The sequence below is a fragment of the Pogona vitticeps genome, chromosome 2, assembly GCF_051106095.1.
Source record: "Pogona vitticeps strain Pit_001003342236 chromosome 2, PviZW2.1, whole genome shotgun sequence".
NCBI lineage: Eukaryota > Metazoa > Chordata > Lepidosauria > Squamata > Agamidae > Pogona > Pogona vitticeps.
Genome location: NC_135784.1, coordinates 17,278,815 through 17,300,549, shown reverse-complemented (window position 1 = coordinate 17,300,549; position 21,735 = coordinate 17,278,815). Strand labels below are relative to the sequence as shown.

Sequence of the window (21,735 nt, the reverse complement as noted above, 5' to 3'; positions counted from 1 at the left end):
AAACACTTCTCACACTCATAGCATTTGTAAGGTTTCTCTCCAGTGTGGACTCTCTGGTGTCTCACAAGATGTGAACTGCGTTTAAAAGATTTTCCACATTCCTGGCATTTGTATGGTTTCTCTCCAGTGTGGACACTCTGGTGTCTGAGAAGATGTGAACTCTGGGCAAAGCATTTCCCACATTCTTTGCATTTGTATGGTTTCTCTCCAGTGTGGACTCTCTTGTGTGCCCAAAGAGGTGAACTGCGTTTAAAAGATTTTCCACATTCCTGGCATTTGTATGGTTTCTCTCCAGTGTGGACACTCTGGTGTCCGAGAAGGTGTGAACTCTGGGCAAAGCATTTCCCACATTCTTCGCATTTGTATGGCTTCTCTCCAGTGTGGACTCTCTGGTGTTTAAAAAGGCTAACATTATGAGCAAAACATTTCCCACACTTCTGGCATTTGTATGGTTTCTCTCCTGTGTGGACTCTCTGGTGTTTCAGGAGTTGTGACTTGTGATTATAAGATTTTCCACATTCCTGGCATTTGTATGGTTTCTCTCCTGTGTGGACTCTGTGGTGTCCGAGAAGGTGTGAACTCTGGGCAAAGCATTTCCCACATTCTTCGCATTTGTATGGCTTCTCTCCAGTGTGGACTCTCTGGTGTTTAAAAAGGCTAACATTATGAGCAAAACATTTCCCACACTTCTGGCATTTGTATGGTTTCTCTCCTGTGTGGACTCTCTGGTGTTTCAGGAGTTGTGACTTGTGATTATAAGATTTTCCACATTCCTGGCATTTGTATGGTTTCTCTCCTGTGTGGACTCGCTGGTGCACCTGAAGGAAAAAATTCCTGGCAAAACTTCTCCCACATTCCTGACACTGGTATTTTTTTCCTCCTCTGTTGATTTTCTGGTGGCTCCTGAATTGCGGGTCGCTATCCTCGCCTTTTCCAAATGCTTCATTTTTGAAATATATGTTTGCAGTGTGGACCCTCTTGTGAAGCGTAAGTGCCATTTTTTCAGGAAAATATTTCCCACAAATATTGCATTCATAGGGTTCTCTGCTGGCAAAACTTTCCTGATCTGTTGGAGGAACAACAAGCATAAAAAAGAGTGAATCCCAAGTGTAAAACAAAAAATACTCTGGAAGGTGAAAAAGATTTCTACATGAACCAGAAAGAGCCAGAAAGGGAAACGAAGTAAGCAAAAAAGGGAAAATACTGTCATTTTCCTCCTTCACATCTTTTGATCTTCAGATATGCAGAGGAAGGCATTTTTTCTCTATGAAACTTTCTAGTCGTTTTTCACCTGCTGAGTGAAGCAACTTACAACTTAATAGCCTCATTCCCTTGTTAATGAAACAGCCATTTTGCTTTTCTCTGCATCCTCATCTGAATGTGGGGACACGTATAAATATACCAGTTGCGTATTTCTACTGCAGTGTTTGAGGAAATGGAAAAGCTTACCCTGGAATGAAATCTTTAGTCTTTAAATTGCTACATCCCATTTGGAAGGGTTGATTTCCTTCCAAATGGATAAATCTGATCTCCTTGCAGTCCAGGAGACACTCGGGAGTCTCCTCCAGGACCACAATTCAAAAGCATCAATTTTTCAGCAGTCAGACTTCTTTATGGTCCAGCTCTCACTTCCATACATCGCTACCGGAAAAAACACAGCTTTGACTATGTGGACCTTTGTCGGCAAGGTGATGTCTCTGCTTTTTAAGATGCTCTCTAGATTTCTCATCGCTTTCCTCCCAAGAAGCAGGTGTCTTTTTATTTCGTGGCTGCTGTCACCATCTGCAGTGATCATGGAGCCCAAGAAAGTAAAATCTTTCACTGCCTCCATATCTTCCCCTTCTTTTTGCCAATAGGTGATGGGACCAGTGGCCATGATCTTAGTTTTTTTGATGTTGAGCTTCAGACCATTTTTGGTGCTCTCCTCTTTCACCCTCATTACAAGGTTCTTTAAGTTCTCTTCACTTTCTGCTACCAGAATGGTATCATCTGCATATCTGAAGTCCTTGATATTTCTTCCGTCAATCTTAATTCTGGCTTGGGATTCCTCCAGTTGTGCCTTTTGCATGATGTATTCTGTCTATAAGTTAAATAAGCAGGGAGACAATATACAGCCTTGTCATACTCCTTTCCCCATTTTGATTCAGTTGTTCTAACTGTTGCTTCCTGTCACACATAGAGATTTCTCAGTAGACAGATAAGGTGGTCAGGCACTCCCATTTCTTTAAGAACTTGCCATAGTTTGTTATGGTCCACACAGTCAAAGGCTTCTGTGTAGTCAATGAAGTAGTAGATGTTTTTCTGGAACTTTCTGGCTTTCTCCATAATCCAGCACAAGTTAGCAATTTGGTCTCTAGTTTCTCTGCCCCTTTGAAATCCAGCATGTACTTCTGAGAATTCTCGGTCCAGATACTGCTGAAGCCTACCTTGGAGGATTTTGAGGATAACCTTGTTAGCGTGTGAAATGAGTGCAATTGTACAGTAGTTGGAGCATTCTTTGACACTGCCCTTCTTTGAGATTGGGATGCAGATGTAGACTGATCTTTTCCAATCCTCTGGTCACTGCTGAGTTTTCCCAAACTTGCTGGCATATTGAATGTACCACCTTAACAGTGTCATCTTTTACAGTTGTAAATAGTTCAACTGGAATGCCATCACCTCCACTGGCCTTGTTCTTAGCTATGCTTTGTAAGGCCCACTTGACTTCACTCTCCAGGATGTCTGGCTCAAGGTCAGCAATCATACTATCTGGGTTGTCCGGGGCATCAAAATCTTTCTGGTGTAATTCCTCTGTGTATTCTTGCCACCTCTTCTTGATGTCTTCTGCTTCTGTGAGGTCCCTCCCATTTTTCTCCTTTATCATGTCTATCTTTGCAGAAAAGGTTCCTTTAAAAGCTCCAATTTTCTTGAACCAGATCTCTGGTTTTTCCCTTTCTATTCTTTTCCTCTATTTATTTGCACTGTTCATTTAAGAAGGCCCTCTTGTCTCTCCTTGCTATGCTTTGGAAGTCGGCATTCCAACTTTCCCTATCTCCTTTGCATTTTGTTTCCTTTCTCGTCTCTGCTATTTGTAAGGCCTCGTTGGACAGCCACTTTGATTTCTTGCATTTCCTTTTCTTTGGGATGGTTTTTGTTGCTGCCTCCTGTACAATCTTACGAGCCTCCATAGTTCTTCAGGCACTATGTCCACCAAATGTAGTTCTTAAATCTGTTCACTTCCACTGTGTATTCATAAGGGATTTGGTTTAGATTATACCTGACTAGCCCAGAGGTGTTTCATACTTTCTTCAGTTTAAGCTTGAGTTTTGCTATGAGAAGCTGATGATGAGAGCTGCAGTCAGCTCCAGGTCTTGTTTTTGCTGACTGTCTAGAGCTTCTCCATTTTTGGCTGCAGAGAACAGAATCAATCTGATTTCAGTATTGCGCATCTGGTGATGTCCATGTGTAGAGTTGCCTCGTGTGTTGTTGGAAAAGAGTATTTTTTGATGACCAGCTTGTTCTCTTGCCAAAATCAATGTTTTGTTTTGAACTCCTAGGCCAAAGCTACCTGTTGTTCCTTTTATATCTTGACCCTACTTTACCATTCCAGTCCCCTAGAATGAGAAGACCCCTTCATGGATTGCTTCCCCTTCATGGATTGCTGCCTTGTCGTGGCGAAGGGGCTTGAGCAATTCAGAGAAGCTATGGGCGATGCCGTGCAAGGCCACCCAAGACAGACAGGTCATAGTGGAGAGTTCCGACTAAACGCAATCCACCTGGAGTAGGAACCGGCAATTCCACTCCAGTATCTTTGCCAAGAACGCCCCATGATCAGAAACAAAAGGCTAAAAGATATGACGCTGGAAGATGGGACCCTCAGGTCAAAAGGCGTCCAACATACTACTGAGGAAGAGCAGAGGACAAGTACAAGTAGCTCCAGAGCTAATGAAGTGGTTGGGCCAAAGCCGAAAGGACACTCAGCTGTGGACGATCCTGGAAGTGAAAGGAAAGTCCGATGCTGCAAAGAAAAATACTGCATAGGAACCTGGAATGTAAGATCTATGAACCTTGGGAATGTGGAGGTGGTCAAACAGGAGATGGCAAGAATAAACATTGACATCCTGGGCGTCAGTGAACTAAAATGGACAGGAATGGGTGAATTCAACTCAGATGATTATCATGTCTACTATTGTGGGCAAGAATCCCGTAGAAAGAATGGAGTAGCCCTCATAGTCAACAAAAAGCTGTAATGTGATACAATCTCAAAAATGATAGAATGATGTCAATACGAATCCAAGGCAGACCTTTCAACATCACAATAATCCAAGTTTATGCACCAACCTCCATTGCTGAGGAGAATGAAATTGAACAATTTTACGAAGATTTACAACACCTTCTAGAAATGACAACAAAGAAAGATGTTCTTCTCATTCTAGGGGACTGGAATGCTAAAGTAGGGAGTCAAGAGATAAAAGGAACAACAGGTAAGTTTGACCTTGGAGTTCAAAATGAAGCAGGGCAAAGGCTAATAGAGTTTTGTCAAGAGAATAGGCTGGTCATCACAAACACTCTTTTCCAACAACACAAGAGGTGACTCTACACATGGAAATCACCAGATGGGCAATATTGAAATCAGATTCATTATATTCTCAGCAGCCAAAGATGGAGAAGCTCTATACAGTCAGCAAAAACTAGACCTGGAGCTGATTGTTGCTCTGATCATCAGCTTCTCATAGCAAAATTCAAGCTTAAACTGAAGAGACTAGGAAAAACCACTGGGCTACTCAGGTATAATCTAAATCAAATCCCTTATGAATACACAGTGGAAGTGAACAGATTTAAGGAACTCAATTTGGTGGACAGAGTGCCTGAAGAACTTTGAATAGAGGCTTGTAACATTGTACAGGAGGCAGCAACAAAAACCATCCCAAAGAAAAGGAAATGCAAGAAAGCAAAGTGGCTGTCCAAGGAAGCCTTACAAATAGCAGAGAGGAGAAGGGAAACAAAATGCAGGGAGATAGGGAAAGTTACAGAAAATTGAATGCAGACTTCCAAAGAATAGCAAGGAGAGACAAGAGATCCTTCTTAAATGAACAATGCAAAGAAATAGAGGAAAATAACAAAAAAGGAAAAACCAGAAATCTGTTCAGGAAAATTAGAGATATTAGAGGAACATTTTGTGCAAGGATGGACATGATAAAGGACAAAAATGGAAGGGACCTCACAGAAGCAGAAGACATCAAGAAGAGGTGGCAAGAATACACAGAGGAATTATATCAGAAAGATTTGGATATCCCAGACAACTCAGACAATGTAGTTGCTGACCTTGAGCCAGACATCCTGGAGAGTGAAGTCAAGTGGGCCTTAGAAAGCCTGACTAACAACAAGGCCAGTGGAGGTGATGGTATTCCAGCTGAACTATTTAAAATCTTAAAAGATTATGCTGTTAAGGTGGTACATTCAATATGCCAGCAAGTTTGGAAAACCCAACAGTGGCCAGAGGACTGGAAAAGATCAGTCTACATCCCAATACCAAAGAAGGGAAGTGCCAAAGAATGCTCCAACTACCGCACAATTGCACTCATTTCACACGCTAGCAAGGTTATGCTCAAAATCCTACAAGGTAGGCTTCAGCAATATGTGGACCGAGAGCTCCCAGAAGTACAAGCGGGATTCCGAAGGGGCAGAGGAACTCGAGACCAAATTGCTAACATGTGCTGGATTATGGAGAAAGCCAGAGAGTTCCAGAAAAACATCTACTTCTGCTTCATTGACTACGCAAAAGCCTTTGACTGTGTGGACCACAACAAACTATGGCAAGTCCTTAAAGAAATGGGCGTGCCTGACCACCTTATCCATCTCCTGAGAAACCTATATGTGGGACAGGAAGCAACAGTTAGAACTGAATATGGAACAACTGAGTGGTTCAACATTGGGAAAGGAGTACGACAAGGCTGTATATTGTCCCCCGGCTTATTTAATTTATATGCAGAATACATCATGCAGAAGGCTGGACTGGAGGAATCCCAAACCGGAATTAAGATTGCCGGAAGAAATATCAACAACCTCCGATATGCAGATGATACCACTCTGATGGCAGAAAGTGAGGAGGAACTAAAGAACCTTGTAATGAGGGTGAAAGAGGAGAGTGCAAAAAACGGTCTGAAACTCAACATCAAAAAAGCTAAGATCATGGCCACTGGCCCCATCACGTCCTGGCAAATAGAAGGGGAAGATATGGAGGCAGTGACAGATTTTACCTTCTTGGGCTCCATAATCACTGCAGATGGAGACAGCAGCCACGAAATTAAAAGACCCCTGCTTCTTGGGAGGAGGTGATGACAAACCTTGACAGCATCTTAAAAAGCAGAGATATCACCTTGCCAACAAAAGTCCGAATACTTAAAGCTATGTTTTTTCCTGTAGTGATGTATGGAAGTGAGAGCTGGACCATAAAGAAAGCTGACCGCCGAAGAATTGATGCCTTTGAATTGTGGTGCTGGAGGAGGCTCTTGAGAGTCCCCTGGACTGCAAGGAGAATAAACCTATCAATTCTAAAGGAAATCAACCTTGAGTGCTCACTGGAAGGACAGATCCTGAAGCTGAGGCTCCAATACTTTGGCCATCTCATGAGAAGAGAGGACTCCCTGGAAAAGACCTTAATGTTGGGAAAGTGTGAAAGCAAGAGGAAAAGGGGACGACAGAGGATGAGATTTGTTGGACAGTGTCACTGAAGCAACCAACATGAATCTGATCCAACGCCAGGAGGCAGTGGAAGATAGGAGGGCCTGGCGTGCTCTGGTCCATGGGGTCATGAAGACTCGGACACGACTAAACGACTAAACGAACGATCGAACGAGAATGAGAAGAACATTTTTCTTTGGTGTCAGTTCTAGAAGATGTTGTAAGTCTTCAGAGAATTGGTCAATTTCAGCCTCTTCAGAATCGGTGGTTGGTGCATAAACCTGGATTACAGTGGAGCTTCGCTTAGCAATTGCCTCGTTTAACGATGTGTTCGCTTAGCGATGAGGTTTTTGGAGCGATCTTGCGCTCTGTTTAGCGATGTTTTCTATAGATGATTTTCACGTAGCGATGTTCGGGACCTTGCTTCGCTTAGTGATGACAGTTTAGGTCCCCCCGTTTCGATTAGCAATGTCCGTTTTCGCTATTTTAAGTGAGTCTTAAAATGTTGAAAAAAGGTTTAAAATGCTTGGAATCATTAGTGCACCTTGTAAAACCTTTGCAAACTTAATTTGGCTTTGTTCTGAGTCTTCGTTAATTTTTGGTGAATTTCCCCCCCCCCCCCCCAATTGGAATGCATTGAACTGTAGGTTTGACAGACGGTTTTCAATGCATTCCTATGGGAAATGGTTTTTCGCTTACCGATGTTTTCCCATAGCAACGTGTTTTTTGGAACCAATTAATATCGCTAAGCGAGGCACCACTGTACTTTGATGTTGAAATGTCTGCCCTGGATTCATATTGAAATCATTCTATCAATTTTGAGATTGTATCCCAGGATAGCTTTTCCCACTCTTTTGTTGATTATGAGGACTACTCTATTTCTTCTACAGGATTCTTGCCCACAATAGTAGATATGAAAATCATCTGAATTGAATTCACCCATTCCCGTCCATTTTAGTTCACTGACGCCCAGGAAGTCAATGTTTATTCTTGCCATCTCCTGCTTGACCACATCCAGCTTACCAAGGTTCATAGATCTTACATTCCAGGTTCTTATGCTGGATTTTTGTTTGCAGCATCGGACTTTCCTTTCACTTCCAGGCGTGTCCGCTGCTGAGCGTCTTTTGGCTTTGGCCCAACCACTTCATTAGCTCTGGAGCTACTTGTACTTGTCCGCCATGCTTCCTCAGTAGCATGTTGGATGCCTTCCGAGCTAGGGGCTCATCTTCCAGCACAAAAATACTGGAGTGGCTTGCCAGTTCCTGCTCCAGGTGGCTCACCTTTAGTCAGAACTCTCCACTATGACCTGTCCATCTTGGGTATCCCTGCATGGCATAGCCCATAGCTTCTCTGAATTACTCAAGCCCCTTCACCATGACAAGGCAGCTATCCATAAAGGGGCCAATCACAATTGCTCCACTTTAAAGGATCAAGCCACTGCAGAACACTTCAACAATCTTAATCCTTTTTTTGTATAATTTGTTTAAGTTTGCCTTCTAAGTCTTCTACTATAAAGTCTACTGGCCTTCTTTGCACTCTATCATTTGAGATCTGCACTTTGGACATGTACCAAGGCAGCATCTTTCTTACCTCCGCACACTTGGACATCTTGTCTTCTCATTCTGTTCAGTTCCTCTCTATAAAAATTCGGCTGCGCAGCTAGGCAAAGGGAGATACCAGCAGAATTTAGCCATTAAAGAAACAGGAAATTCTAAACTTAGGAACAAGACAGCAATAATAATAAACAAAACTTCATATAATCTTTCCCAATTACTTAACATTGGAACTCCAAAGAGAAGCAGGCAATTATTTCATTGCAATTCTTTGATTCTGATCTTTGGTTTTACAATAGCAGCATTCCTGTAATCCATGCATCTTTTAACTTCTTATATTTCAGAATACACTCTGCAGCCATGACACGGATGGGCAAAATCCCAGAAGGATATCAAAACCCTGGCTATGCCTTGTGTACGAAAAAGTTGAACTAAAAAGAAAGCATCAGAGGAAATATGTGCGTGAAATAAAATAAGCAGAATTATAAACGAAGAATTCTGTATTTTTTTAAAAAATGATCAGGATAAAATCACTCAATATTCTAAGCAATGCAGTTCTTATGGTAAAATTTTAAACTAATTTCCTTTTCCAGGAGAGGGATTCTAATATTCTAAATGGAAGCAGCCTGAATCAGGCCAAGGTGAAAGAAATACTGCTTCCCAATGCTTGTTTTGGCCCTAACTCTTGAAGGAAAATTCATCAGAAAAATGCCCCCAATACAGTGTCCTTCAGAAACCAGGAGAAGGGACTGGGCATTCAAATCAAACTCCATCCTCCAAGACTTTTTTTAAAAACAGCCTAGGATGAGGACAACATTAGATGTGTAAGAGAAAAGCTTCACACTGAGGATTCGATTCTATTTTTAGGTATGAGGGCACTGTGTGCAAACGTATAAGGCATCAAAACTATTGCTTAGACTAGAGGACTTTCTAATTCTGCTTCCTCAGTATAAACCAGATTCTATTTCTGCATTCAATAAATTCCAATCTCAGCTCAGTTCACCGAATTTTAAAATGCACTTACAGCTGTTCTATCGTTACATTTTTCTTCAAACAGCAGGGAAAAGAAATTTCTGCTTTAGTCCATCCCTCTCACCCATCCCCATGGGGATATTCTCGCTGTTCCATCATGAAATTCTTCCTTTTCAAAGTGGTGCCTAGCCAGAATCCCCTAAAGAGTGGGAGACATTTGGTCGTCCAGATCCTGATGAACCACGGCTCCAACCACGTCTCCTTCTTAGCCAGGCTGGCTTTGACTGATGGGAGATGGAGTTCAACCACTTACCAGAATTCCCCGGCTCTCTCTTAACATTTCCCAAGCGGTCGGATGACTTGTGGTCTTGCTGTGGCTCAGAAATGTGATTTTGTTCATCGTCAGTGCAGGCAATATCAGGCATGGAAGGAGAGGCCACGATCCTCCAGTTCTCTTCCATGACTTCCCTGTGGAGGGCCCTTTGGTCAGGATCCAGCAGCGCCCACTCCTCCTGGGTGAAACCTACTGCCACCTCTTCAAAGGTCACTGGACACTGGAAGGAGCCAAATAATTAAATAAGATGAAATGAACTCAGATACCTGCATGAACCAGTCTGTGAATATGGATCAATACATGTTTCAATTTTCATTTCTACCACATTCAAATGCATCATTTATCAAGTTCTCTCACCTCTTCTGCTCTCACTCCATCATCAAGGAGAAGGGATGGCTCCGTACGCACTGCCAGCGTCACTTCAACCCCTGCAAGAGATAGATGTGGAGAACCAGCTGCATACAGCATGTCTTGGACAACAGGATTAGAATCCTAAGATCAAAGTGACATCCCAACCAAAGGCAGAGGATGGCCCTTGTAAGACTGTGCAGTTTAGTGGGTCAGGTGTTGGACTGGAACTTGGGAGATGCCGTTTCTAGTCTCCACTGAGCCATGAAAGTCACAAGGTGGCTTCTAAAGTTATACTTCCTAAGCCTGACCCACCAAGTCAGGATGTTCTCGCAGAAGCAGAGGGATTCCAGAAGAGATGCGCAAGATCTTGAACACACTGGATGATATGAGAAGGAGAAACTCTAAATATCAGCAAATTATGCTGCTTAAAGCACTCTCTTGGCAATTTAATTCTGCAGGCTTCACACTGCCCACCTCTCAGTGAGTTGGGCATTCCATATACCAACCTTGGAAGGACGGAAGGCTGAGTTACTCTTGAGTTGGCTACTTAAGCAGGTGAGATCAAACGCAGACCATGAGCAGAGTTTTGACTGCAGAACTGCAGATTAATCACTGCATCACAAGGTCAAGATTTATCCTATCTTTGTTCTGTATTTTAAATGTTCCAATGTCATTTAAGTGAAACACATCTCTTCTTATTCCCCATTCTAGCCATATATCAAGAGGCTGTTTTAAGGTACCAATTCCTCACCTGCTGATTCTTGAAACACTTTTTGTATATTGAGAAAAGTGTGGTGGTAACACTTTCCTCCCACTATCATAACTCAAGGAAACATAAATCCAACTATGGATCTCTTGAAGCTTTCCCCAAAAGGAGATCAAGATGAAAAACACCTGGCCTCCCAGCACCAGACCTTACCCAGCAAGGCGGCCCCTCCATCCCTTGCTCTCTTCTCCAGGGGAGCCTCTTCTTCTGCAGGGAAATCCGGCTGAACGTCCAGAGACAGATCTTTGACCTCAAAGAGAAATAGAAGTCTAAGAAAAAGAATGAAAGAGGCAAAAATGGGGCAGGAACACAGGCCGCACATGGCCACTGAAGCCACCCCCACATTATATTTGGTTTTGTGGGTTGGAGCCCATTTCCTACTGAGAAGGTTGTCTCCTGCATTGGAGCAGCAGCAAGTTGCATGATCCTAATGAGCTTTGCCATCAACAGAAATAAAATTCAGTGTATTTTTCTATTTATAAGATGCCAATGATTGATCTCTCCCCCCCTCCATTTTTTTTGTTCTCTCCTCAGTTTACTTCCACGTATAAGACGATCAATTTTTAGTCTATAGGTTTTAGACAAAAGTATCATCTCCCAGATGGCAAAATACAGCATTTCAATGGAATCAAATTAGCCATGGATGCAGGTTTTATAAGAGCACCTGGGGGCTCAGAGAAAATGCTGTCTCACCTTCTGCTCTTCCTGCCTCTTCTCCTCGGCCTGACTCAGGAGGAAGCCTTCGGCCAGGGCCACCGCCTGGGAACTGGTCTCCACTCCACATTCCCTCACCCAGATGGACATCTCCGGGGGAAGGATGGCCAGGAACTGCTCCAGGATCACCAGGTCCAGGATCTGAGCCTTGGTGAGCCTTTCTGGCTTTAGCCACCGACGGCAGAGACCGTGGAGTTGGCTGCAAGCTTCTCGGGGCCCTTCCGCTTCCTCGTAAGAGAAACGCCTGAAGCGCTGGCACTGTATGTCTGAGCCAACAACGTCCTCATTCAGAAAAGTGTTCATCTTTCTTCCCATGAATTCCTCACTGCTTCGCCTCTTGATGGCAGGGAAGCCAACTGAACCTTGCTCGTCCATCTTCTCAGGCCCCACTCGTACTCTGCAAAACCAATACTTTTCTCTGTGAATAATAAATTGAAGAACATTATTAGAAATTATCATATTATACAACACTATATCACATCCATGAAGAGCGCCTCGGTTCTTCATCAGTTCCCCCTCCCAGCTGCCCGACAGAAAGGGAACAGAGAGGACGCAGAGGGCAGGAAGCCATTCCTGAAGGGTCTCCCAGGAGGGTAGTGGATTTTTTGGGGGGGGGGGCTTGTTCCCCTCCCTTTTCCATATTTTGCAGGGCTGGCCCTACTTCTATGGAAAAAAAACAACTAAGTCCTCGAGCCTTTCTTTTCCTGTTGGGGGGTCCCAGCTGTCTCCCCCTTTTTCTGATTTAGAGATTATATAAAATTTAGAGAGCGCTGTGGGGTCGCGGGCAGAGGCGGCGGGGGGTGGGGGGTGGGGAAGAACTCGCCTTCTGCTTCAAGCGGCCCAGGAAGGAGGATGATGATCTCGGGCCCCCTCATCCAGCCCTGCCGGGACTCCCCTTCCTTCCTCCGAGTCGCCCTGCCAGCCTCTCCCCCGGAGTCGGCCTCCCCCTCAAAGGCCAGAAAAGCCGGAAAAAGGCTCCCCTCGAAGCCTCCCCCGCCCGGGCAATCCCGCCGGAGGAAGGGAAGCGGCTCAACCCCTCACCCTCTCTCGGGGGGGGGGGCTTGGCGGGGATCCTCCTCTCGAGGAGGCGCCTCCCTCCCTCCCTCGGCCGGGCTGGGTTGTAGGGCAGAGAGAGAGAGTTTGGGGTCCCGCCACCCCAAGGGGGCTCCTCTGCCACCCTCTCCGGAGGGGGCTCGGCTTCACCCCCCACAGGGCCAGGCAGGGAGCTCAGCTCGCCCGGGAAGGGAAACGCCGCCCAGCCGCCCCTCGAAGGAGCTCAAGCCCCCGTTTCTCTCCGGAGGCTGAAAAATGAGGCACAGGAAGGGGGGCTCTGGAGGACTCGCCGCTTCCCCTCTAGGAAGACGAACTCACTGCCTTTAACCCTTAGAGAACAGGGACAACAGGCACGCCCCCTTTCTGCCTCTCCCGCAACACGACCAAGGGAACATCGTTCCCAACAGCATTCATTCATTTTCGCTCCTCTGGATTTGCACAAATTCTCACCTTAACCTCTTTCATCACTGTTTCCAAGATCCAGCAGCAACATGTGCAGAAAATATAATACACAGTCTTATAAACAAAGAAAAAGAGTAAGACGCCAGGAAAAGAGGAAAGATACTCTCAGTTATATGGGGTCCAAAAAAGGAAGGGACAATCTTTATTTAACATGAGCTGATTGAGGCTGGTAATTATAGGCAGGGATGGGAACTCCAGTCCAGCGACATCAATAAATGATAAAAGTCGGAATTAAGTCACACTGGTGACAACTTTTTCCCAATGATTCAGACTCTAGTCAGAACCCATCCCTCCCTTTTTTTGGGAGAAAAAGCTTGTTTTTAATAGGGACTCAGACCAAAGACCCACATTTGGGACTCTGGGCCCAAAGATTTGCCGACATCCCTGAGAAAAGCCGGCTCTGGAGGCCATTAAATCACAGGATCTCCGTAAGTCAGAAGTGACGTGAGAGAACAAAACAACACCTATATTTGTGCTCAAGGTGGCTTAGAAAAAAGGAAGAAAAACAGATAAAAACATTTAGCTTAAAAAATGATACAAACCTGCCTTGCCATCATCCCATTCATGCCAAGGTATTATAATTAAAACCATGATTCTAACAAAGGATGCAGATAACCTGTGATTCACTTCATGAAAGATCTGGAACAGTTCCTCCCTTTTGGCGGGAATTGACAACTGAGTCTCCTTTTGAACGTTAAGAGATTTATTTAATTAAATATTGGGTGAATCTACAACAGCTTCTATTGGTTCAAAACAACTAAAATCTGGTAACTGCCCAAATGGTGAGGACGATAACTCTGTCTTCAAATGGACAAGATTCATTGAAGGGTTGGCCCAAAACCTGATCTCTGGGCTTCCTCAATGGAGCACTCTGAACCGTACATATTTTCCAATAGCAAGGATGTCTGGCTCAATCTCCATCTGGTGGTGGATGATGGAAGGAAAGGTCCGGCAGAATCACCTTCTGACCTTTCCCCCACCGGAAGACCAGGCCCATCCATTCTAGGGCTTCCGCTCTCCTTCTCTTTAGATTTATCTGGATCAGGTACGAATCCTCCTACCTTCAGATTCGGGAAACCTTCTAACAACCAGCGCATTCTATCATAATCAACTTCTCTCTCTCTTTCTTCTCCTCCTCTTTCCTTCCCCCCCTTCTTGGTATATTGATCTGTCTCCTCCCCCTTTCTTCCCCTATCTTCTCCTCCCCCTTCTCCCTCTCTCTCTTTCACTAGGCAGATTTCAATCTTCAAGCAGCATATTGGGTGAAAGATGTGCCAACTGAAATTCTCCTCCCTCCTTAAAATCAGTCAAGACTTGGCAGTGGCTTTTTGGACCTACAAGCAACACACGAGCAGGCCGTTTCCTGCATGACATTTCTGAAACTGCTGGTATTTTTAACAGGACCTCTCCTGAAAAATCCTAACGGGCTAGTAAAAAGCCAGGCAGTCGGTCCCTCTCAGGCAGGCAATCCTCAGTCTGTGCAGGTGCTTCAAGAGTTACATCCAAGACCGTGAGATCGGCCTGCTTATGCAACAAGAAGCCAGAGCAGGTCTTTCAGACGTGGGGAAGCTATGACCCCAAAATATGGGGGGCCAGTCAGAGGCCACAGGTTGCGCCAGTTGAACAGGGCTCCTTTTGTACTCTGTGATTTCAGTTCCAAGATCCTTGCCTTTTCCAATAGGCTCAACATGTTGGTTGAAACACTATCTCCACGGCCTCTCACATTAGATTGTGCAGTTGGGAGACCCTAGAGTTCAAGGCAAGGAGGACCATCCCAAGAGGCAGAGGGTGAAGAATTGCTGTGTGAGTACAACTCTCAAAGAGGGAGGGAACAGCAGACGACTGGATTTCTTTAGAAAAAGGATTCTGCAAAAGGATTTGCATTTCAAGGGGTGCCCATTCAACTTCCTTTTAGGTGTCTACTTCCATGAATGAAACCATGCTTGCTGATTATATCAGACTAAAACAACAAAAGCAGAAAAGCTACACCATTAAGAATAACCAGGAGATGTCAGGAGGCACATTTTATTATGACCATCCTCTACCATGATTTACAATGTACAGAAAGAGGAAAATAAGAGAATGGTGAAATTTCATTATGTCATGAAGTGACCATGGAAAAAAAGTCACCACCATCTGAATTTCTCTAAAACTCCATTAACAAAACAACAACTGGCGGGCTTTAAATTCTACAGCTGGAGGGGTCTCCATGCTGTAAAAGTTAGTCTTAGCCACTAAAAGGAAAGTGGAATAGAGTTAATTTTTTCATGAATTGGGGTAAACGTAAAGGTTCCCCTTGACATTTAGTCCAGTCGTGTCCGACTCTAGGGCATGGTGCTCATCCCCGTTTCCAAGCCATAGAGCCAGCGTTTGTCCGTAGACAGTTTCCGTGGTCACGTGGTCAGCGCAACTAGATACAGAACACCATTACCTTCCCACCATGGTGGTACCTATTTATCTACTTACATTTGCATGGTTTCGAACAGCTACGTTAACTGGAGTTGGGACAAGCGAAGGGAGCTCCCTCCGTTGCGTGGATTCAATCTTACAATGGCTAGTCTTCTGACCTTGCAGCCCAGAGGTTTCTGCGGTTTAACCCGTAGTACCACCATGTCCCATGAATTGGGGTAGAGATTAAATAAAACCGAATATCGAAACTCATCAATGATTTCATCAACAACTGCATTAATTCTCCTGTGTAGGCTTCCCTTGTCTACACTCTGTGATGAAAATTGGAACTGAAACATTTCCCACATCCCTAGCATTTGTTTGGTTTCTTTCCTGTGTGGCTTCTCTCATTCCTAATGATATCCAACTCAGAAAAAGTTTTTAAAAATCCCTGCCTTCCATTTATATAACCTCTTTCTTCTGAGCAAAATGTTTCCTGTACTCCTGGCATTTATATGTTTTCTCTCCAACATGGACTCGCTGGTGCCTGAGAAGGGGCAAACTCCGAGCAAAACATTTCCCACACTTTTGGCATTTGAACGGTTTCTCTCCTGTGTGGACTCTCTGGTGTCTGAGAAGGTCTGAATTTTGGGCAAAGCATTTCCCACATTCTTTGCATTTGTATGGCTTCTCTCCAGTGTGGAACCTCTGGTGTGTCACGAGGTTTGAATTGCGATTAAAAGATTTCCCACACTCCTGGCATTTGTACGGTTTCTCTCCTGTTTGGACACTCTGGTGTATCAGGAGGTTTGAATTTGGTTTAAAAGATTTCTCATACTTCTGGCATTTGTAAGGTTTCTCTCCTGTGTGGACCTTTTGGTGTCTGAGAAGGTGTGAACTGTGTTTAAAAGATTTTCCACATTCCTGACATTTGTATGGCTTCTCTCCAGTGTGGACTCTCTGGTGTCTGAGAAAGTCTGAATTTTGGGCAAAACATTTCCTACACTCCTGGCATTTGTATGGTTTTTCTCCAGTGAGGAGTCTCTGGTGAGTCAGAAGGTTTGCATTGTTAGCAAAACATTTCCCACACTCATGACACTTGTATGGTTTCTCTCCAGTGTGGACTCTCTGGTGTTTCAGAAGGTGTGAACTGTGTGTAAAAGATTTTCCACATTCCTGGCATTTGTATGGTTTTTCTCCAGTGTGGACTCTCTGGTGTTCGAGAAGGTGTGAACTCTGAGCAAAGCATTTCCCACATTCTTTGCATTTGTATGGCTTCTCTCCAGTGTGGACTCTCTGGTGTTTAAAAAGGTCTGAATTCTGAGCAAAACATTTCCCACACTCTTGGCATTTGAACGGTTTCTCTCCTGTGTGGACTCTCTGGTGTCTGAGAAGGTCTGAATTTTGGGTAAAGCATTTCCCACATTCTTTGCATTTGTATGGCTTCTCTCCAGTGTGGAATCTCTGGTGTGTCACGAGGTTTGAATTGTGGTTAAAAGATTTTCCACACTTCTGGCATTTGTATGGTTTTTCTTCCGTATGGACACTCTGATGTGCAAGAACAGCTGAAGTGTAAGTAAAACACTTCCCACATTCCTGGCATTTGTACGCTTTCTCTACAGTGTGGACCCGCTGGTGCCGCTGAAGGAAGAAATTCCTGACAAAATGTTTCCCACATTCCTGACACTGGTATTTTTTTCCTCCTCTGGTGATTTTCTGGTGGCTCGTGAACTGCGGTTGGTTATCCTCACCTTTTCCAGATGCTTCAGCTGTGCAAAGGGAGGGAGAAGCCAGCAGTATTTAGCCATTAAAGAAATTGGAAACTCTAAACTTACGAACGAGACAGCAATGATAATAAACAAAACTGCATATAATATGTCCCACTTACTTAATGCTGGCACTGCAACGAGAAGCAGACAATTGTTTTATTATAATTCTTTGTTTCTGACCTTTGGTTTTACAATAGGAGCATTTGTGTAATCCACGCATCTTTTAACTTCTGATATTTCACAGTACATCCTAGAGCAGCAATGGCGAACCTATGGCACGCATGCCACCTGTGGTATCCAGAGCCCATTCTGCCAACACGTGAGCATAAGTCGCCAGATCGCTAATCCCCCCCCCCACGCACAGCCAAACGTGAGAAGGCAGTGGCAGCCTCAGTGCTGGCGATTCAGGAGTCAAATCTGGAGTGGGGTCTCGAGGCACCTCCATGCCGGGATTCCCCCTTCCCCTGCCGCTTCCGTTTCCACAGTCAAAACGTCCGGATCGTTAGCCAAGCTGGCTTTGACTGATGAGAGATGGAATTCAACCACTTACCAGAATATCCCGGCTCTCTCTTAACATTTCCCAAGTGGTCGGATGACTTGTGGTCTTGCTGTGGCTCAGAAATGCGATTTAGTTCATGGTCAGTGCAGATAATATCAGGCATGGAAGGAGAGGCCACGATCCTCCAGTTCTCTTCCATGACTTCCCTGTGGAGGGCCCTTTGGTCAGGATCCAGCAGCGCCCACTCCTCATGGGTGAAACCTACCGCCACCTCTCCAAAGGTTACTGGACACTGGATGGAAGGGGGGAAAAGCATATATTTCTCACCAAAATACATACAAACATGAGCCAAATGATTAAAAGAAATGAGGTGCTCTCAGATCCCTGTATCTGTATGAACCAGTCTGTGAATATGGATGACTACGTTTTTCAATTTTCATTTCTCCCACATTCAAATGCATTATTTCTAAACTTCTTCCCAGATAACACCTTAAGAAATCCATGAATGTTTGGAACCTTTCCTCTAAAACATATTACAGAGAAATACTCCCCCTTCCTTCCCAGAAAGGCAAGCTGGGGAAGAAACAGTCAGGCTGCTCCCTGCCCGACCTCCTAGAGATCCTTCTCTCACCTCTTCTGCTTTCACTCCGTCATCAGGAAGAAGGGATGGCTCCGCACACACTGCCAGCGTCATTCCAACCCCTGCAAGAGAGAGAAGTGAGGTGGAAAACCAGCTGCATGCAGCATGTCTTGGACAACAGGATTAGAATCCTAAGATCAAAGTGACATCCCAACCAAAGGCACAGGACGGCCCTTGTAAGACCGTGTGGTTTAGTGGGTCAGGTGTTGGACTGGAACTTGGGAGATGCCGTTTCTAGTCTCCACTGAGCCATGAAAGTCACAAGATGCCTTCTAAAGTTATACTTCCTAAGCCTGACCCACCAAGTTGGGATGTTCCAGCAGAAGCAGAGATTCCAGAAGAGATGTGCAAGATCTTGAACACACTGGATGATATGAGGAGGAGAAACCCTAAATGTCAGCAAATTATACTGGTTAAAGCACTCTCTTGGCAATTTAATTCTGCAGGCTTCACATTGCCGTCCTCTCAGTGAGTTGGACATTCCATTTACAAACCTTGGAAGGACGGAAGGCTTAGTCTGGAGTTGGCTACTTAAGCCCGTCAGATCAAACACAGACCAGGAGCAGAGTTTTGACTGCAGAACTGCAGATTAATCACTGCACCACAAGGTCAAGACCTATCCTATCCTTGTTCTGTATTTTAAATGTTCCAATGTCATTTAAGTGAAACACATCTCTTCTTATTCCCCATTCTAGCCATATATCAAGAGGCTGTTTTTAAGTATGAGGAGAAAAGTGGAGTGGTAAACTTTCCTCCCACTCTCAAAACTCGAGGAAACATAAATACAACCATGGATCTCTTGAACCTTTCTGAAAAGGAGATCAAGTTGAAAAACAGCTGGCCTCCCAGCACCAGACCTTACCCAGCAAGGCGGCCCCTCCATCCCTTGCTCTGTTCTCCAGGGGAGCCTCTTCTTCTGCAGGGAAATCCAGCTGAACGTCCAGAGACAGATCTTTGACCTCAAAGAGAAACAGAAGTCTAAGAAAAAGAATGAAGGAGGCAAAAATCTGAATTCATGGGGTTGGAACATAGGCCGCACACGGCCACTGCAGCCACCCCCACATTATATTTCGTTTTGTGGGTTGGGAGTGTGACAGGGACACCTGGGTCATCTGCCCTCCCTCTGGACCTGATGGAGACCCAAATAACAGGGAGGTGCAGAAAGAGAGATGGAGGTGCCAGGAAGAAGGAAGGGGATAAGAAGCAATTTCCCACCCTTGGCTGAGGGAGTGTGTTTGTGTGTGTGGAGGCTGGCAACACTTTGAGGGGCCTGGATTAAAGGCAGAGAAGGAAGTAAGGAGAAGATTCTTCATCCTCAGGAATCGGATGTTGTGTCTGAAGAGCTAGACCCCATATTTTGTGCCCTGGGGAAAAAGGCAATTTGCGAACCATCTACAACTCCGGGACCAGGGTACAATACCAGGAGGAGGTGACAAAAGAATGAGGATGTGAGAGGGGCCCATAGATCTTTGGCCTGTAAGGATCAATGACCCCTATGGAGAACCACAGAGGCCAGTCAGGTACCCGGGCCCTACGCCGATCCAAACGGAGGAGCTGCAGGAGGAAGCCCGATAAGGAATGCCTGTGGTGGAGGCAGTAAGGACTTCCAGGGAGAAAGAAGCCTGTGAGTGCCCACCAAGACAGGGTCTCCCTAAAGGGAAGGAACTGGCTGGAGTCAGTGCTGAAAACGAAAGCCCAGACACAGACGATGGAGGGTTCTTGACAAAGGAAGGGAACTCAGGCATCAAACAAAGACAGAACTGGGCAGGGAGTTAGTGAAGCCAACTCTGCTTCCTGGCAGACGGTTGGGATGGAGGTAACTGACACCCAACCAATTTTTGTGCTCTCTTGTCTTCCATTCATAAAATCAAGAATAGACCAAGGAACCAATGACTGAGGAGCCCCTTTCCTACTGAGAAGGTTGTCTCCTGCATTGGAGCAGCAGCAGGTTGCATGATCCTAATGAGCTTTGCCATCAACAGAAATAAAATTCAGTGTATTTTTCTATTTATAAGATGCCAACGTTTGATCTCTTCCCCCCTCCACTTGTTTTTGTTCTCTCCTCAGTTTACTTCCATGTATAAGACGACAATCAATTTTTAGTCGAAAGGTTTTAGACAAAATTATCATCTCCCAGATGGCAAAATACGGCATGTGTAATTTCAATGAAACCAAATTAGTCATGGATGCATGTTTTATAAGACTACATGGGGGCTTAGAGAAAATGCTCTCACCTTCTTCTCTTCCTGCCTCTTCTCCTTGGGCTGACTCAGGAGGAAGCCTTCGGCCAGGGCCACCGCCTGGGAACTGCTCTCCGCTCCACATTCCCTCACCCAGTTGGACATCTCCAAGGGGAGGATGGCCAGGAACTGCTCCAGGATCACCAGGTCCAGGATCTCAGCTTTTGTGTGCCTTTCTGGCTTTAGCCACTGACGGCAGAGACGGTGGAGTCGGCTGCAAGCTTCTCGGGGCCCTTCAGCTTCCTCGTAGGAAAACTGCCTGAAGCGCTGGCACTGTATGTCTGAGCCAACAACGTCCTCATTCAGCAAAGTGTGCAACTTTCTTCCCATGAATTCCTCACTGCTTCGCCTCTTGATGGCAGGGAAGCCAAATGAATCTTGCTCGTCCATCTTCTCAGGCCCCACTCGTACTCTGCAAAACCAATTTTCTCTGTGACTAATTCACTGAAGAACATTATTAGAAATTACCATATTATACCACACTATATCACATCCATGAAGACCACCTCGGTTCTTCATCAGTTCCCCCTCCCAGCTGCCCGACAGAAAGGGAACAGAGAGGACGCAGAGGGCAGGAATCCATTCCTGAAGGGTCTCCCAGGAGGGTAGTGGATTTTTTTGGGGGGGGGCTTGTTCCCCTCCCTTTTCCATATTTTGCAGGGCTGGCCCTACTTCTAGGAAAAAAAACAACTAAGTCCTCCAGCCTTTCTTTTCCTGTTGGGGGGTCCCAGCTGTCTCCCCCTTTCTCTGATTTAGGAATTTTCAAAAACTTCTGGAAATCTTGAAGCCATATCAAAAGACTTTCAAAAAAGAAAACCCTAGGAAAAAAAGGGGTGCCCCTTTCCTATGGGCTATGGGGGGGTCCCTGTCGGTCTGTCCAGAGAGCGCCGGGCGGGGGGGGGTGAAAAAGAGCTCTCCTTCTGCTTCAGGCAGCCCAGAAAGGATGATGATCATCTCGGGGCCCCTCATCCAGCCCTGCCGGGACTCCCCCCCCCTTCCTTCCTTCGAGTCGCCCTGCCAGCCTCTCCCCCGGACTCGGCCTCCCCCTCAAAGGCCAGAAAAGCCCGAAAAAGGCTCCCCTCGAAGCCTCCCCCGCCCGGGCAACCCCGCCGGAGGAAGGAAAGCGGCTCAACCCCTCACCCTCTCTTGGAGGGCCTTGGCGGGGATCCTCCTCTCGAGGAGGCGCCTCCCTCCCTCGGCCGAGAGAGAGTTCGGGGTCCCCCCACCCCAAGGGGGCTTCTCTGCCACCCTCTCCGGAGGGAGCTCGGCTTCACCCCCCGAAAGGGCCAGGCAGGGAGCTCAGCTTGCCCGGGAGAAGAAACGCCGCCCAG

The 21,735-nt window shown here is 45.5% G+C and overlaps 1 protein-coding gene and 1 long non-coding RNA gene across 20 annotated transcripts in view; one reads left to right on the top strand and one right to left on the bottom strand.

Annotated features, from left to right (window-relative positions):
* The window catches only part of LOC110071305 (uncharacterized), a 204,317-nt gene that overhangs the window by 163,558 nt on the left and 19,024 nt on the right, over positions 1-21,735 (bottom strand). For 3 of the 19 annotated variants that reach the window (XM_078388030.1, XM_072988098.2, XM_072988100.2), the window contains exons 1-2: positions 11,333-12,155; positions 10,793-10,889 (exon numbers count right to left, since the gene is read on the bottom strand). In XM_078388030.1, the coding sequence (XP_078244156.1) occupies positions 10,793-10,889; positions 11,333-11,860 (625 nt within the window). In that variant the 5' untranslated portion in view covers positions 11,861-12,155. Of the gene's footprint in view, positions 1-8,253; positions 8,323-9,501; positions 9,743-9,879; positions 9,951-10,792; positions 10,890-11,332; positions 12,156-12,176; positions 12,480-17,575; positions 17,817-18,155; positions 18,227-19,026; positions 19,124-20,398; positions 21,296-21,544; positions 21,665-21,735 lie in introns of those variants that run through there. The other 16 variants (XM_072988097.2, XM_072988086.2, XM_078388032.1 and 13 more) reach the window with 13 other exon arrangements.
* Positions 13,266-21,735, top strand: part of LOC144587482 (uncharacterized) — a 117,572-nt gene continuing 109,102 nt past the window's right edge. Inside the window, exon 1 of the long non-coding RNA XR_013542637.1 lies at positions 13,266-13,349. This is a non-coding gene — a long non-coding RNA (uncharacterized LOC144587482). The remainder of the gene's footprint in view (positions 13,350-21,735) is intronic.